Source organism: Pteropus vampyrus, unplaced genomic scaffold (genome assembly GCF_000151845.1).
Source record: "Pteropus vampyrus isolate Shadow unplaced genomic scaffold, Pvam_2.0 Scaffold454, whole genome shotgun sequence".
Lineage (NCBI taxonomy): Eukaryota > Metazoa > Chordata > Mammalia > Chiroptera > Pteropodidae > Pteropus > Pteropus vampyrus.
The window spans coordinates 459,981-475,895 of NW_011889235.1; the positions used below are offsets into that span (position 1 = coordinate 459,981).

At 41.9% G+C, this 15,915-nt stretch overlaps 1 protein-coding gene across 1 annotated transcript in view; it reads left to right on the forward strand.

Moving 5' to 3' along the window:
- Positions 1-7,034: 7,034 nt before the first annotated feature.
- Positions 7,035-15,915, forward strand: part of CUNH10orf88 (chromosome unknown C10orf88 homolog) — an 11,264-nt gene continuing 2,383 nt past the window's right edge. Inside the window, exons 1-5 of the mRNA XM_011381888.2 lie at positions 7,035-7,765; positions 8,547-8,750; positions 9,573-9,642; positions 12,128-12,334; positions 14,438-14,892. Of these exons, the coding sequence (XP_011380190.1) occupies positions 7,602-7,765; positions 8,547-8,750; positions 9,573-9,642; positions 12,128-12,334; positions 14,438-14,892 (1,100 nt within the window). The 5' untranslated portion in view covers positions 7,035-7,601. The remainder of the gene's footprint in view (positions 7,766-8,546; positions 8,751-9,572; positions 9,643-12,127; positions 12,335-14,437; positions 14,893-15,915) is intronic.

Sequence of the window (15,915 nt, forward strand, 5' to 3'; positions counted from 1 at the left end):
CGTGGGGGTACACTTTCATGAGTTTTCCCTCTGAAAGCTCAACTGGCTTCTTATCGTGAAGACTGCAGAAAGATGCCCTCATGCTTTGGTCTCCAATGACACCACAGTGGAGGTGGCTTTGTTACCCCTGGGGAATGGTGAAAGTCCTGAATCTCAATTAGGCCTCCTCTGACACACCCCTGGGAGTCAGGTGAAGTGGTGCCTCCTTATCACTGGGTCGGATTGGAAGTCCAGACTCCCCAAGGTGTCCACTGGCACCATGGGGGTCGGGCAGGGGTGTTACGACCCACGGACAAAGTCTCAGCTCTCTACTCGGCCGTCTCTGACCTTGCCCTGGCAAGGAGGGTGGTTTGGTGAGAGAGGAAGTCTCTAGCCTCTCCGTTCTGTCTCTGCTGGGGAGACAGGGATGGGGGAGATAGGTTTTTTTTCTGTGATCCTCTGGATCAAGGGAGGACAAGAAGCTTCTAAGAAATTGCCACATCTCCCACTCACCCGCTTTCTCCTCTGGGAGGCTCCCGTGAGACAGTTTCTCATTGCCTCTGATTCTGCTGAGGCATGAGGCCTCTGCATTGCCCCCACCCCCAACAGAACTTCGGAATACAAAACCACTTAGCTTCGGACTGGAACTGCATCCGAAATATCCTACAACCGGCATTATAGTCATCCAGCCCCCTTTTGTTTTGGTATCGTTCTTTTTGGAGTGTGGAATGAGTTTTTGGCACCATTGTCTAATCTCTCATTCATTGTATATGTAGGTAATAACCGATTCAATTTAGAAGTGAATAGTCATATTTTTTTACCGGCAGAATCGGTCAGATCTCATCTTGTCTAATGTGTTCTTGACAGCACCATGCTACCCGCTTTCATCCAGGTCAGTCTTTTGACCTTTAAGATTTTGTATTCTCTGGGAAGAGCAGAGAAGGATTAAAAATTCAGTGATACCAACTCATTTATAATCTTAACAAATGGTAGGGCAAAGCAAGAATGCCGATTTGATTCCACAAGTAATTACTCAGTGTGAATGTGCCAGGTGTTGAGATTATGCAGTGAAGGGCTTTAGTCCTGTGCCTATAAACCTTCTGTGCATGCGTGGAGTAGCAGGACAGCCCCCTCTCTTGAAATTGCTAATAATACACCAGTTATACAGCTGCTACATTCTCACATAAATCTACTGTACCATAACCGACATGCACATTCTTGAAACAATATACTTTGATTCCTTTCTCTTTTTCTTTTGTGTATCTCGTGTAGGTATATACTTTGTGATTACCATGAGGCTTACATAAAATATTACGGTCTACTTTAAGCCGATAACTATGATTGTATACAAAAAACGCTACACTTTTACTCTCCCACTTTGTTATTGTCACAATTTACATCTTTTCATATCGTATACCCATTATATTTTTAGACTTAATACTGTTAACTTTTATACTAGTATTGATTTATCCACTGTCATTGCAGTATGACAGTACACTGTATTTGTCTATTTACGAGTTTTCTAGTTTCATATGCTTTCGCATTGCTGTTTAGCATGTTTTCATTTCAACGTGAAGAACTCAGCATTTCTTGTAAGGCAGGTCTAACAGCGAACTCTCACCTTTTCTTTGGGAAAGTCCTGTGTCTCCTTCGTATTTGCCAAGTATAGCATTCTTGGTTAGCGGGGGTTTTTTGTTTTTTTTTTTCCTTTCATACTTTGACTATATCATCCCATTCCTTTCTGACCTGGGGAAAAGAGGGTCCGAGGCTTCCTGTTCTATCTTGCTCTACACTAAAACGTCTTTTCATTCTTTTATGGGTGTCTTCCACGGAGCAGAAAGTTTTCAATTAGAATAAATTCCAATTTATCAATTTATTCCTTTCCATACATTGTATTTTTGGCGTCATATCAAAAAGTATTGCCAAACCCAAGGTCACACAAATTTCTATTTCCTACATGTTTTATTTATAGTTTTGTGTTTTACATTTAGGTCTATAATTAACTTGCTTTAATTTTTGTATAAGGTATGTGTGGACCTTTTTTTTTTTTTGCATGTGGATATTCAGTTGGTTTCAAACAACTATACTTTCTCCATTGAACTGCCTTTTTTCAAAACACAGCTGTTTCTCTGGAGCTATTTGTGGGTCTCTGTTCAGTTCCATTGATCAATGTCTATCATTTTCCAATCCCTCTATTAATTATCGTAGCTTCGAAATAAGTCTTGAAACTGATTGTGTGTCCTCAACCTTTGTCCTTCTTTTTCAGAATTGTTTTGGCTATTATAATTCCTTTGCCTTTCCATATACATTTAAGAATCAGCTTGTAAATATCTACCAAAACCTTTCTGCACTGAATCTGTGTATCAAATTGAAGAAAGTCGACACCTTTCTATCCATGAACATAGGATCTCTCTCAATTTTAGATATTATTTGATTAATGTCATCGACGTTTTATAGTTTTTATTATATATCGCCTGCTCAAAGTTTTAGATTTGTACCTTAGAACTTTTTATTTTTGGTGCTGTCGTAATATATTTTTTTCCGTTTCAAATCCCAAGGGTTCATTGCTGGCATCTGGAGCAATGAACTTTTTATACTATTGCTAAGCTCACTTATTAGTTCTATAAACTTTTTTGTATTTTTGTTTGAAATTTTTCTTCTTAACTACTTGTCATATACATTGTAAAGTTTGCATAAATTGAAATTTGTTTCCATTTCATATTATTTCTCCCAAAATAGTCTTACCATATGACCTCGTAGGTATTTACTCAATTAAGTTGAAAACCTATGTGCATATAAAAACATGCACATGAATTTTTATAGTAGCTTTATTCATAATTGACAAAAACTAAAGGCAACTAAGACATTTTTCAACAGATGAATCGATAAACCGGAATATTCATACAATGGGATATTATTTGGCACTCAAAAAAATGAGCTATCAAGCCGCATACACACACACAAAAAAATAGGATAAACCTTACGTACATTGCGAAGTGAAAGAAGCCGGTCCTTTTTCACTTAGGCTACAGTCTAAGGCTACTTTGTGATTCCAATGACATGATACACTGGAAAGGGCAAAACTATAGGGACAATAAAGAGAGTGGTTGCCAGAGGCTGGAGTGGGGAGTGAGGGCATAGAAGGGGTAGTATTGAATATGTGAAGCACAGAGGATTTTTAGGGCACAACTATTCATTATATCTATGACACTGTAAGGGTGGATGCATGTCATTATGCATTTATCAAAAGCCATTGAGCTGTAGAACACAGAGAGTAAAAACAAACGTAAATTGTGGAGTTTAGTTTAAAATATATCAATATCGATTCATTAATTTTAACAAGTGTACCACGAGAATGCAAGACGTTAATACCGGAAACTGCAGCAGAGAGCATGTGGGAACACTGTCTCATCTGCTCAACTTTTTAATATAAAATTGTTCTACAAAATAGTATTTTAAAAGCTCTAAAGTTGATTCTAGTGCAAACAGCTTGATAACCATTGGTTTTGTGATTTATAATAGCCTGCCTCTGGAACCAGATTAGCTGAGTTCAATTCCTGGCCCTCTTCCTTACTAGCTGTGCGGGCTTGGGTAAGTTCTCGACCTTCCTAGGTTATCATACATATAATAATAATTTACCTCATAGGGTCTCTGAGAAGATTAAATATCTTCAAGAGCCAGTGCCAGGCAGACAGCCATAGGTCAGCAGGACATCAGTCATTGTTTTGTGGACGCTACTGTCACCTGTAGGTAAGAGCAGCTGGATCCCTTCACAGAGACTCCCCCAGATGGCCGGAGAGCTGCACACCCACATGAGGAAACTGAGGCCTTGACCCACTGGAAGTGGAAAAGATGATTCTTATGCTTTATTATCTGGTCTTTCTAGCATCTAATGGTGGTTATTGAAATGAAGTAGCAGCATTAGGGCTTTGTGGGCTTCCTTCAACTTGGCCCCTCCGAGGCTGGCCCTGCCGCTTGATTTGCTTGGTGCCATAGATGGCATTAAGGAGAGTCAGCAGCCCTTGCAGTGAGTGGGAGTATGCCTTCCACACGCAACCCCCACGCAATCATGTAGCTAATTCTGAGTAGTATTTACCCCACTACAAAGTAATCAGCTAGCAACTGGTTTCTCCCATTTTGAGACCTGGGGAAAAAAATCGTTACAATTTCTTCATGTGTAGTCTTTAAAAAAGCAAAGAGTATATTAAAGGCTGAAGGAAGATGATTGTAACTGAAGAATAGAAAAAAAATAATCAGTTTGTAAGGAAACCCAACTTCTGATTTGTAATCTTCATGTATAACAGAACGAACATTTTGTTTTATTTTTGACCGAAGAGTGATGCCCTAAAGACAAAGGCCTTTTATTTATTTATTTATTTTTTACCTAAAAATAACTCACTGTAAGAAGAACATGTGCTTATTACAGAAAAATCAGAAAGGTAATAAAAATTCCATAACCCTAACTACTCATAGACAATCACTGTTAATGGTGTCATGTATATATTTTCTTTTTTCTTTTCTTCTCCAGGCTTATAAAATCCTTGTACTTATTAAGTCTTGTTCCAGGGACTGGAAATATCAAAATGAAAATTAGAGTTACAATCTCTGCTTTCATGGAATTTATATTCTAAGTAGAGAAGACACAGTAAATGAACCAAAATAAATAATTCGAATTATACTTGCTTAGAAAACAATAAAACAAGGTGACGGGAAAGAGAATATCTTATAGGCGGATATTCAATAATGATGTTCAACTATCACACGGCTAGGGAATGCACCGTGAGAAGATGAGATTTTAGTTTGGAGGCTTCTCACAATGACCATTTACGTGTCCCCACTGGTTAGTCCCTCAGATCGTTCCTGGTAAACTGATCTCAACTGTGATTTTCTGTATTCACCTGTCTCTCCAGTTTTCAGGGTGGTCGTTTGCCCTGTTACATCAATTATGTGGTAGATTTTTTTAAGTCATTGATTTTCACTTTGTTCCGTTTTTTTCTTGCTGTAAGGACAGTTGTGATGAATTCCCAGTTCTTTTCATGTCAAAGCTGAAAGCAGAAGTGTTTTTTAAAAAATTAGTCATATAAATGCACATAAATACAATACTCTTTGGAGTATGCAACATATTGAGGGCTATAAAGGGTCCTAGAACTGTGCTACGAGACATGGTTAAATAGCTGTGATTCTCGCTATAAATATCATGTTCATAATAAGCTGCTCTTTAAAATAGGTAAGCAGAAAAATCACATTGTAATACTGGTGGAAAGGTTACAAAAGTATTTTTTATTTCAATGAAACAAAGCAAGAGATAACATCGGCAGCTCACGACAAGATAATTTCACAGATTAAAATGGAGGTCGCCTCCACACTACCACAACCACCCTGGCTTTGAAAGAAAGTGTAAGACTGAATTTACTGATTTTTCTGTTGTTCTTTGATAAAGTTCTCAACCCACCTCTGATGCTACTCCTATCAATTCTATACAACAAACCTATTCTCAACACCTCTACCGGGTCTAAAATAATTCCCAATCTCAATAATCATACAGATGGCAGGGGACACAAATGTCAGATTATTTTATTAAATTCCAAACCACAAGAGAATTACAGTACCTAAAACGGCCAAGTGCAATCCAGAGAAATAAGTGGTTAATTCTAGAGCACAATGGATGTCTGTGCTTGGTTTTGAATGACAAACGGAATTTTCTCTGCTATATAAAACTTATGTGCAAAGGGCGAGGAGACTGGGAGGCAGGCAGGAGTCAGACTACACAAGGCTTTGTATACAATGCTAATGAGTAAGGTGATGGTGACTCAGGACCAGCAGGCTCCAGAATGAGAGGATAGTACAGATGATGACACAGAAGTGATGAAAATGAAAGCTAATGACCAGTAGAGACTCCTGGAATTGTCCAGGTGAAAGTTAGAGCTTGAAAAGAGAAGGGGCAGACATGGAAAAGCGGGTAGGAGGGAGTTCTTTAAAAAAGAAAAAAAAAAAAAAACCACAAGACTTTCATTCATGGGATATATAGAAATGAAATGAGACGATAGGTCTTTCAGGTTTATTGAAGGAAGTCAAGATCAACTGATAATATTAATCTTGCTCATTAAATTTCAGATTGCCATTTCTGAAGAAGAGCCTATTTTTCCTTGCACTTCCAAACAGGTTCACACGAATCAAAGTTAACTTATGACCACAAGAGGCAGGACAAATTTACTACTGTAGACAACTTGGAATTATTCTGGGGTACTAATCCTTGCAATCACAAAAAACTAGGACATTAACAATTAAGGACTTTTAACTTTACGAATTCTGTACTGTCAGAATTCAGTTTCTCCTTCACACTTGGTAAATCCATCTAATATAGACCCCAGATAAGTGATTACCTATAGAAAAATACATTCATAATTTTTCTTGCACGGCTCCACAGGTAAAAAGAATGAGACATTGTAGCCTCATTAGGTACATCTCCTAATACACCAATTAAAAAACTAAAAAATTATTTTGACTGAAACATAAACCTAAAACAAGAAGTTCTATACGGACAAAACTAAAGTTTGGTAAAGTAAGATTTCTATTTTCTACACAGAATATCGCCATTAAATACACAAGTGACAGCCCAAAATTGAAGAATGCTGACATTCCAATTTTATTTGAACCTAATTTCCATTCTTTTTTCAAAAGGTGAAGCTGAGAAAAAGGAGCAAAGAGGCATCCTCATCTACCTTCCTAACCCACGGAGGCATCCAGAAAGCTCTCTCTGACCCGCCTTCCCAGACCCTTAACATCCCAGCTCATACCCCGCTGTACCAGAGACCCGAGACCCCGTTCCTGCTCGCTCTTGTTGGGGCCAGGGGCGCAGAACCGGCGGTGTGGTCCCCCCTTTGGCCACTGGCCTTTCTCCACCTTCCGTCCAACCCCGCCACTCCTGTCCCTGCGACCCGAGGGCACAAGGTCTTCATCTCGCCCGTGCCACTGCCTCAGGCCGGCGTCAGCTAGGATGGAGATGTCGCACAGGCCCGGCGTGCCCCAAGCCTCCTTGCTGACACCACCCGCCACGGCCCCAGTGCCGCACAGTGACACCCTGCAAACCTCCGCCCGGTAAGGCCACCCTGCCAGCCTCCCCGAACCACCGTCTAAGGTCAGACGTCCGTGGGCAGAGGAAGCGGAGTAAAAAGAAAACGCCAGGCCGTGCAGAGCGACGACACCACAACTCCCTGACGACAGACTCTCCTCCCTGGACCAACTCTTCCAGGCCGCCCAGCAACCGTCATCGACCACCTGCTTTTCCTCCCGGGACAAAGTCGAACACCCCCACCACACTGCGCCTGCGCGCAGCTCCAGCGGCGGGACGAGGTGCTGCCAGTGCGCATGCTCCGTCCGTCAGCGCTCCGCCCTTGAAGTCTCCCCGGCAGGTTTTGAACGCGGTTGCTGAATCTGGCCGGCACGCGCATGCGTGTCTACGGTAGCTGGTTCTCTCCCAGCAGACGCGAGAAGCCGCGGCTCCTCGGATTGAAGCAGGACGGGCCGGAAGTGGCACTGCTTGATATTCTCCCCTCTGCCCTGGCGGAAACGCGAGCGCCGGAAGAGAGGTTCCGGGCTTGGCCTGGCCTGGAGGCGATCGAATGGAGACCCGGGTTGAGGACGGGGGATTGACTGGTCGCCCGACGCTGGTCTCTTCCTGGGATGCCACATGCGGGGCCCTGGCCCAGAGCCTCCATGTCACCGGAGCTGGTCTCAGCGCCCGGGACTTCGACTGGGAGCAGCTGCCGGCGCCGCCTGCCCGGGGGTGCGCTTGGCCGGCGGGGTCAGGGGTTGCAGCTCCGTGACAGCCACGCCGCTGGGGGAGCCGTGAGAGGAGCCGGGGGCCGTGAGGGAAGAGGGTCAGGGCCCGGGATCCGGGATCCGGGAGCGGAGCTGGTGACCGGTCTGTGCGGGGAGCCCGGGCCTGCGTCGGCGAGGGGCAGGCCGGGGCTTGGGGGGCAGGACGGCGGGAAGGCGGCGGTTACTGCGAGTGCGTGAGTGTCGGGCGCAGGGGAGTGGGGGCCGGGCACCTGGCACCTCGGCGTTTCAAACACAGCCCTACGTCCGTTATGTCAGCTCACGAGGACCCCTGTCAAAATCAGAATCCGCCCCTCCAAACAAAAACCTCCTGTCGGCCAAATAGGCTTACAAAGCATTCCAGCCGTCGAGAATCTCCATCCTCTTAATTTTCAAAAAGACACACTTTCGTCCTTTATTCTATTCTGTTTCCCCCCCGCCCCCACTTCTGACCGGTTCTTAGTTCACTGGGTGTCCAGTTAATGCATTTAACTGGAGAGACTGATACAGGGAGTCGCTTAGAAAGTAGAGGTCAGGGGGAAAATAGAGTGGAAAGCCGTTACGTGTAAAACATTTCCTTATAAATTGTGTGTTGAACATTCGTCGGTTGCGTCGCACGGCTCTTGCGCTTCAAATGCAAAAGTAAATGAATTGGATAAAATGTCAACCCCTAATAAGTGGCCTAATAAGTGGGTTAACAACGGGGTTCAGAGCACTAGGCTCTACAATATTCTTAATTTTCTTTTCAGCCAGGATCTGGTGATTTTGAAAAGGAGCCTCAACAGCCAAGATGAAAACCCCTGCTTCCTTTACCTAAGATGTGAGCCTAGTGAAGGTGAAGAAATCGTTTCTGTTGGCGTTTTAAGTTCAGCAAGAAATATGGAAGTATACTTGGGAGAGGAGTACTGTGGAACCAGTAGGGGCGAGAATGTTTGTAATGTTCTGGATAACAGGTTTGTGACTGCTTAATACAGAAGTGTTCTTTTGAAGTAGTCTTATTTTCCTCAGCTTTTGCAATATTTATTAATTCTCTGACATTGGTGCCAAATGTTAGGGGAGAGAAGATTAAAATATACGAGCAGGAATAGAACTTTACCTTTAAGGGATCTTCAAGATAATCTAGATAAGCTTTCTCATTTTTATAAACATGGAAATTTAGGGCTGGTAGAGGGGAAGTGACCAGGTAGAGGGTTGCACTAGCCAGTGGGACTGTGTCGTCAAATGGAGTGTGGCCCTTATTACTGCCGCCTCACTCTCTCCGTGAACTCACAGTGGTGTGTTCTCCAAACATTAATTTGGCTGCCGGTCTGGAACTTCGAACACATTTTTTTTGGAAAGAAGTCCATAACAAACGGTAAACAGGCCCAACCATGTACCATAGCAGCCTATTTAATCCACAATTCAGCTGTTGTAGTTTGATTTTTCTTCAGGCTCTTTACACAGAAATTCTTCCCTAATCTCTCTTTAGTATAACTCAAAACATGGACTGTTTGTGCATATCGGAAATAAAAGCTAGACTTATTGACTTTTACTATATGCTCTGTACTACATGATTTTATGTAGTTTATCTCATTTAATTCTCTCACAAATGTAGAAAGAAGAGACACAATGTTGGTAACGAGGTCACTTGAGGAGGGACCTCCAATGCTTTGTCCCTTGCCAGACAAATTGAACTTCAGAGTTTAAGTAATGACCTAGAAACAATTCATTTTTAAATGTATCTATTAAAAGTGATAATAAAAGTAAAAATAATTTAAATTCTATTTTATTTTTAGTGAACATGAAATTATTTTCTACAAAAAATATTTAAAATTAGAGTCCTCCACTCTTGCTTGTAAAATAAAGGTAAGTATCAGTAAATTCTAACTAACTTGACAACTGCAAATGTTTTGTATGAATCATACTTATTTTTGGTTGGTTTGATAATACAGTTAGTCTAACTTTGCTCCTGGTTTTCTTTACATAAAACTATAGTGTCAAGATTACCGCATGCAGTTTTGGCTCCATTATATCAAGAAAAGCGGAAGGGAAGTAGAGGTTATAGAAAGAGCATCTCAAAGTTAAAGGGACTTGAACTGGTGTCTTGAGTATGAAAAATATCACAGGTGAACTTCTGTGGTGTGTCTGAAGTCTAGAGAAAGAGTAGTAAGCTAGACGTCATAAGCCCAGAATATTCTGCCTCGTTGCCTACCAGCTGAGTGACAGTGGGCAGATCTCCTTATCTCTGGAACTACCTCACAGAGCGATCTGAGTGCTTAGAAAGATGAACCCATACTGTGTAACGTGAATGTTCGTAATATCATTTCTAATAACCAAAATGTAAAAACAACGCAATTATCCATCACCTAATGAAAGGATAAACAAAATATGGTATACCCTTACAGTGGAAAAGTATTTAGTCATATAAAGCAGTGGGTTACTGATACATACTACAAACCTGGATGAGTCCTGAAAACATATTGTATGAAAGAAGTCAGTCACAAAGGACCACTTATTTTATGATTCCATATATATATATATGAAACATCCAGAATAGACAAATCCACAGAGAATGAAAGTCAATTAGTTGTCTAGGGCTGGGGAGAGGGAGGTGGAGGATAGGGAGTGACTGCCAATGGTACAAGGTTACTTTTTAGAGTGATGCTCTAAAATTGTGATGGTTACACAACTCTGTGAATATACTAAAATCCATTGAATTGAATTATACATTTAAATGGGTTGATTGGCACATGAATTATCTCAATAAAGCTTTTTTAAAAAAAATTTTTTAAATCATCGTAATCTTTTTATCTCCACATTACTTCATTCGGGGTTAGGAGACTTTAGAATAAGAAAAGAAGTAAGTGATTTTCATAGCAGTCAGGTTGCAAATTTACGAACTGATTATTCCAAGATGTTGTTTTAGATAGTGTATGTTGATAGCTTCCAAATTTATTTAAATAGAGTGATTCATTCATTTAACATGAAATATTCATTCAAATTTGTGAGTGCCTACTGATGATGGATACTCTACTAGGCATGGAGGAATTAGCAGTAATATGTAAACTGGAATGACTGCTCTCATGTTGCTTCCATTTCGGTGGGGTGGACAGATAGTCGGCTGACTCAACGAGTAAAATATGTACAATATTCAGCGATGAGAAAGAATATGGGATTGAGAAGCAGAGGGGATAGCAGGGAGGTTAGGAGGTAGGTGTATAAATTTAAGGAAAGGTTCTTTAATTGTTGAGGCCAGTCATCTTTTTGCTGCCACATTCAGAGTACTTGGATCCAGAGTCTAGTTTGACCTGCGTCTTCATGTTGCTTACGGTTGGTTCCATGTGTGTCTCTGAAGCTAAGTGTTTTTTGCAACTGTTCTGTGGAAGTACATGGGAGTGCAAAGGGCCGTTCCATTTAGGAAAATCCTGAACTTACTGAAGCTTATTCTGGGTCAGTAGTGTATGAAAATTAAAAATAATTGTTACCGATACATATTTTTGAACACTTCCTCAGTGGTGAGTACTGGGGATTTCAATACATAATCCTCACAACGGCCGTGTGAAATCGTTGTTATCACCTTCCCTCTTCTTATTTCTGACTTAGCTTTTGGCCTTTGCTCAGGGTTGTACAGGGTCTGAGTAGCACAGGCACCAGTGAACTCAGGTCTGTCTTGTTCTACATGCTGTTCCCTTTCCACCTCGCTACTCTGTTGTCCACATCACACGTGAAATGCATTCTGGTTCAGAAACATGGATGAAATGAGGCAGTATAAAGCATTGGAGAGGACCCTGCCGTAGAAGCCAGAAGAGCTAAGTTCCAAGCTTGACCTTTGCTAATTGGGTAATCCTTTAACAAGTTAGAAAATCACCACCGACCTCATCTTTTCGTGTGCGAACCAGCAGGTTATGTTAGACCATCTTGATTTTCCCTTATTCTAAATTCTAAAGGACTGACTTATATTTATTATTTTAGTAAATACTTTGGAAGGCCTTCTGAATAGCTTTATTTTGTATTACATTACAGCTAGCTATGGTGTGTTAAGGTTTCCAGATTCAGTATAGTTTATTTAATTCCTTAAATTAAGTAAGTGAAACTTTATTTCAGCCCCTTTGTCTAACTTATGTATTTTTTCAGTTTGAAAATGGCATTCTTTTTTACACGAATAAGCCTTCTGAGCCTCATAATAAATTGGAAGTACTGACCAATACAATTTCAGGGAAAACAACAAAATGTATTTAAAGTTTATATTTGCTCTCCTGAATACCTCACTATTGCTAGTTATATGAAAATGGTGACCTTGAATAGTGATTATTGTTTAATATTATTTCCTGGAACTTTTGTTTTATCACAGTTGCTCTCCTTTGGTGAGAAGCAGTGTGTGTTCATCAGTAAAGTTGTGGTACACATGAGGCCAGTTTTAGCAAGTTCTTCAACAAGCTCTCCTGCTCTAGGATCAAGGATAGACCTCGAGAGAGTCCAAACTATCATGGAGTCCATGGGGTCAAAGTTATCACCTGGAGCTCAGCAGTTGATGAGTATGGTTAGATTTCAGCAGCAGGTAAGTAGAGATGGATTTCTTTCCAGACACCTTTAAAAATTTCAGAATGATGGCTTTCTATAAGGACGTGCAGTGACTTCAATTTTTCTATGAACTTTTATTGATTTGACTGTTACCTTTACTAACTTTTGTAAAAATAGCATTCTGTAGACCTACCCTCTTACAAAATTTTTTTTACAGACTTCATAATTTTTCATGAATCGACTCATTCATTCAGCAAGTATTTCTTAAGCACCTTCTCAGTGAAGAAGACACTGTTTTGAGCACTTTAGAAGATTCAGATTAGAGCTCGATAGCCTGTCTTTAAGGATTTTTAGTTTCATGTTTTTAGGCATCTGAGAAGCATGGAATTAGGCATGGAATTTGGAGGGATGCAGTTTCACAGATAGAAAATAGTGTGCATTAAATCTTCAGTGCTAGAAGGACTAGATATAGCTGGGAATCGAATAGAAGTTCATTTCTCTGGAGCTAAGAAGTGACAGAAGTTTAAAGTAGGTTGAGGCCTGGATCATGGAGCCTCTCATAGCAAACACCTAATTTGCCTTTGGATTTTTTTAATTAAAATTTCTACCAAATTAATTGTCATGCACAGTTTTGACATTGATTCCACTGCAAATACGATTGCTGTTGGTATAGAATTTTCAGTTTTCTATCATAAAGTCTTTTGCAGTATTATACCACCACCAAAAGTAATTGAGCTTCACCATCATGACTGAGTACAGCTGCTCTCCAGCACAGGAGGCTGGTCTGAGTTTAACGTTTTGTAAATACCATTGCGTATAGTCCCTCTTCTAGCAATAACTCAAGCTTTGTTCAAAACTTGCATGCAGTGGAAGGAAGTAGCCTTTCTTTATGAAGAGCGTTTCTCCAGAGCGCGGTTCTGGGGACGACTTCGCATAGAGACGCCTCCCCCTGGTCCCACCACCGGCCCTGGCTCTCACCATCCCCCTTCCTGCTTTATTTTTCCCTTAAGTATTCATCACCGTCTTCACCCGTGGGGTGTGTTTCCTTTCTTTCTCTGTTGTCTGTCTCTCCCTGCCCCCTTAGGTCATTGGGTCCACAGATGGGCGATACTCATTTGTTTTGTTCACCGTCTTATTTCCAATGCCTGAAACGGTACCTAAAGCAGAGTAGATTTCTGGTAAATATTTGTCGAATGAGAGAATTTGGGACTGGCTTAATCCAGGAGTCATTTTTCAGAATATCTAGAAAGTGGATGGAGTCTATTCAGCTAATCCTGCATAATCTTTTCCTCAGTCCCTCGCACTAGGAAGTGAGCAGCAGGAGGTCGAGATGACACCCCCTGGTGAGGCCCTCGGGTAGAGGTCTAGGTTTTGAACTCAGGGTAGAGCCAGAGAACTTAAAAGTTAACTAGGCAAGAGGTGGCTTTGCTTTTCTCTTGTGGAAAAATCGAAGAGCATAGCAAGAACATGCCCCTGCGTGGGAGACGGTGTCACCTCCTCTCAAAAGTGAGCCAGTTGAGGCCACAGAACATAATCTATTATCGTACAAATTATTAAAGCAGACATGGCTCAAGGTAGCTCATTTTAGTCACGGAAAATGTCACACTGCACCCAGAGAACATCAGACTTTAACTTTATAACAACCTGGGTATCTTTCATGAAAAAATAGTTGCTAGAGATAGCCTTAGGCTGGCTTCCTAACTGTGAAAGTTGACAGATGACATTTCATTCTACGAAAATTCTCCACCACTGTGAGTCAGCTGAGAGTACTGCATCTCACTGCCATAAAGTAAGGAGGCCTTGGTGGTGGAAATATTAAAATATCCCAATGCAATTTTACTAAGCACGCTAAGATTCGTTTTAACATTTACTTGAGGAAAAGCTACAGTCAGGTGATTAAAAGCCCTGACTCTGGGGGTGCATGGCCTGGTTCTGCCACTCACGGGTTGTGTTGCCTTGGCCAAGGACCTTTAACCTCGGTGTCCTCAACTTAGCATCGCTGGTAAGCGTAGCTTCCTTCACATGGGTGTTTGAGGATCAGAAGCAAGAATGCACATTGCCCGACTCGTAGTAATGACCCCAGGGTCAGCTGTCATTGTCACTATGTGAAGAGTAATGTTTACTCGTTCACCTCGCTCAGAATCGCGCTGCCATCGAGGAGCAGCTCCAGTCGGCGTGGGGACGTGCTGCGTGCAGGCGCGTGGCTGACTTCCGATCACCGTCTCCTCCAGCAGCCCTCGGCGGGTCATCCTCCGCACCCTTCCCTGGCAGAGCTGGGCTCACACCCGGAAACGTGACCGAAGATGTAAAAGCTTATGTAGATGGGGGTACACGGCCACCTGGCGGAGGACATGCTCCCAGCCTCGAGGAGTGTAAAACGGTGCCGCCAAACCGTTCTCTCCTTGAGAGTGATCTTCAGAACGCAGCGTCTTCTTTCCTGCCAAAGAAAGCGGGCAACAACTCCAGTGTACCTCACTCTGAGTTGCTGCCTTTTCTGCAGAATCTGTGTGGTCAATTTAACCATCTCCGGGTGGGACATAACACCCAGTGGCCGGAAAACGTCACCAAGCCCGGCGAAGGCATCGTCGGTGTTGGGTAAGTATGTAAAACACACGTGATTCAGATTTGGCAGATGGAGAATCAGCTGGAGATAAGTTCTTGTTTCAAGAACTACTGCCTGAAAATGTTTCCAGTGATAATTTTAGGAGCTTTTACATTCTACTATTAAAACACATACAGGAAATAGATGCTCTACAGAGTAGAATGCATGCTTTGAAAGATGTGCCTGCAGCTGGAGGTGTGGCCCTTCTCGGGCGGGCACCGGCATCATTAAGGGTTGCAGTAGAAAGTTCTCTGTATGAACGGAGAGGAGCTATGGACAGTAATACGCACTTTTGTTGTCTCACTGTACTAGACGAACCATCACAGGTTTTTCTGTGTAGATCACGTGTGACCTGAGCTAATTTTGGAGTCATCAAAACATTTTTAAGCTCCTAATTATTTCTAGTGTACAGGCTCTCATCCCCTCATCTCATGACTCCATTATATCCAAAAGTAGATGAATAGTTAAACAAATGGCAGTACATCTGTGTCAGTAATGAAAAGGAATGAATTGTGGATCCACGCCACAGCTCGAGTGGCTCTCAAGGACATTACACGGCATGACAAGACAATCTCAAGGGGCCACCTTCTGTATGATTCCACTGTATAATCTCAAAAGTATAGACATAGAGACCGTATTAGTGGCTCTCGGGATTTGAGGAATGAAGGGGATTAGGGCAGTGGATGTGACAATAAAGAGGTAGCAGGAGGGTGATCGTGGCGACGTTGACATGAGTGTGTGTACGTGTGAGAGCGCGTCACACACACACTGTACTCACACAGTTTTCTGGTTTTGATAGGGACGGTAAGAAGTCAGGTAAGATGTAGCCATTGGGGCCACTGGGTGAAGGGTCCTGGGGAATCATTCTTTACAACTTCCTGTGAATCTATAATTATTTGAAAATAAAGTATTTTTTTGAATCTCTCATATTTTCTAGAGTAATGGTTCTCAAACATTTTGGTCTTTCCACTCTTAAAATTGAGGACTCTAAAAGAACCTTTATTTATGTAGGCTCT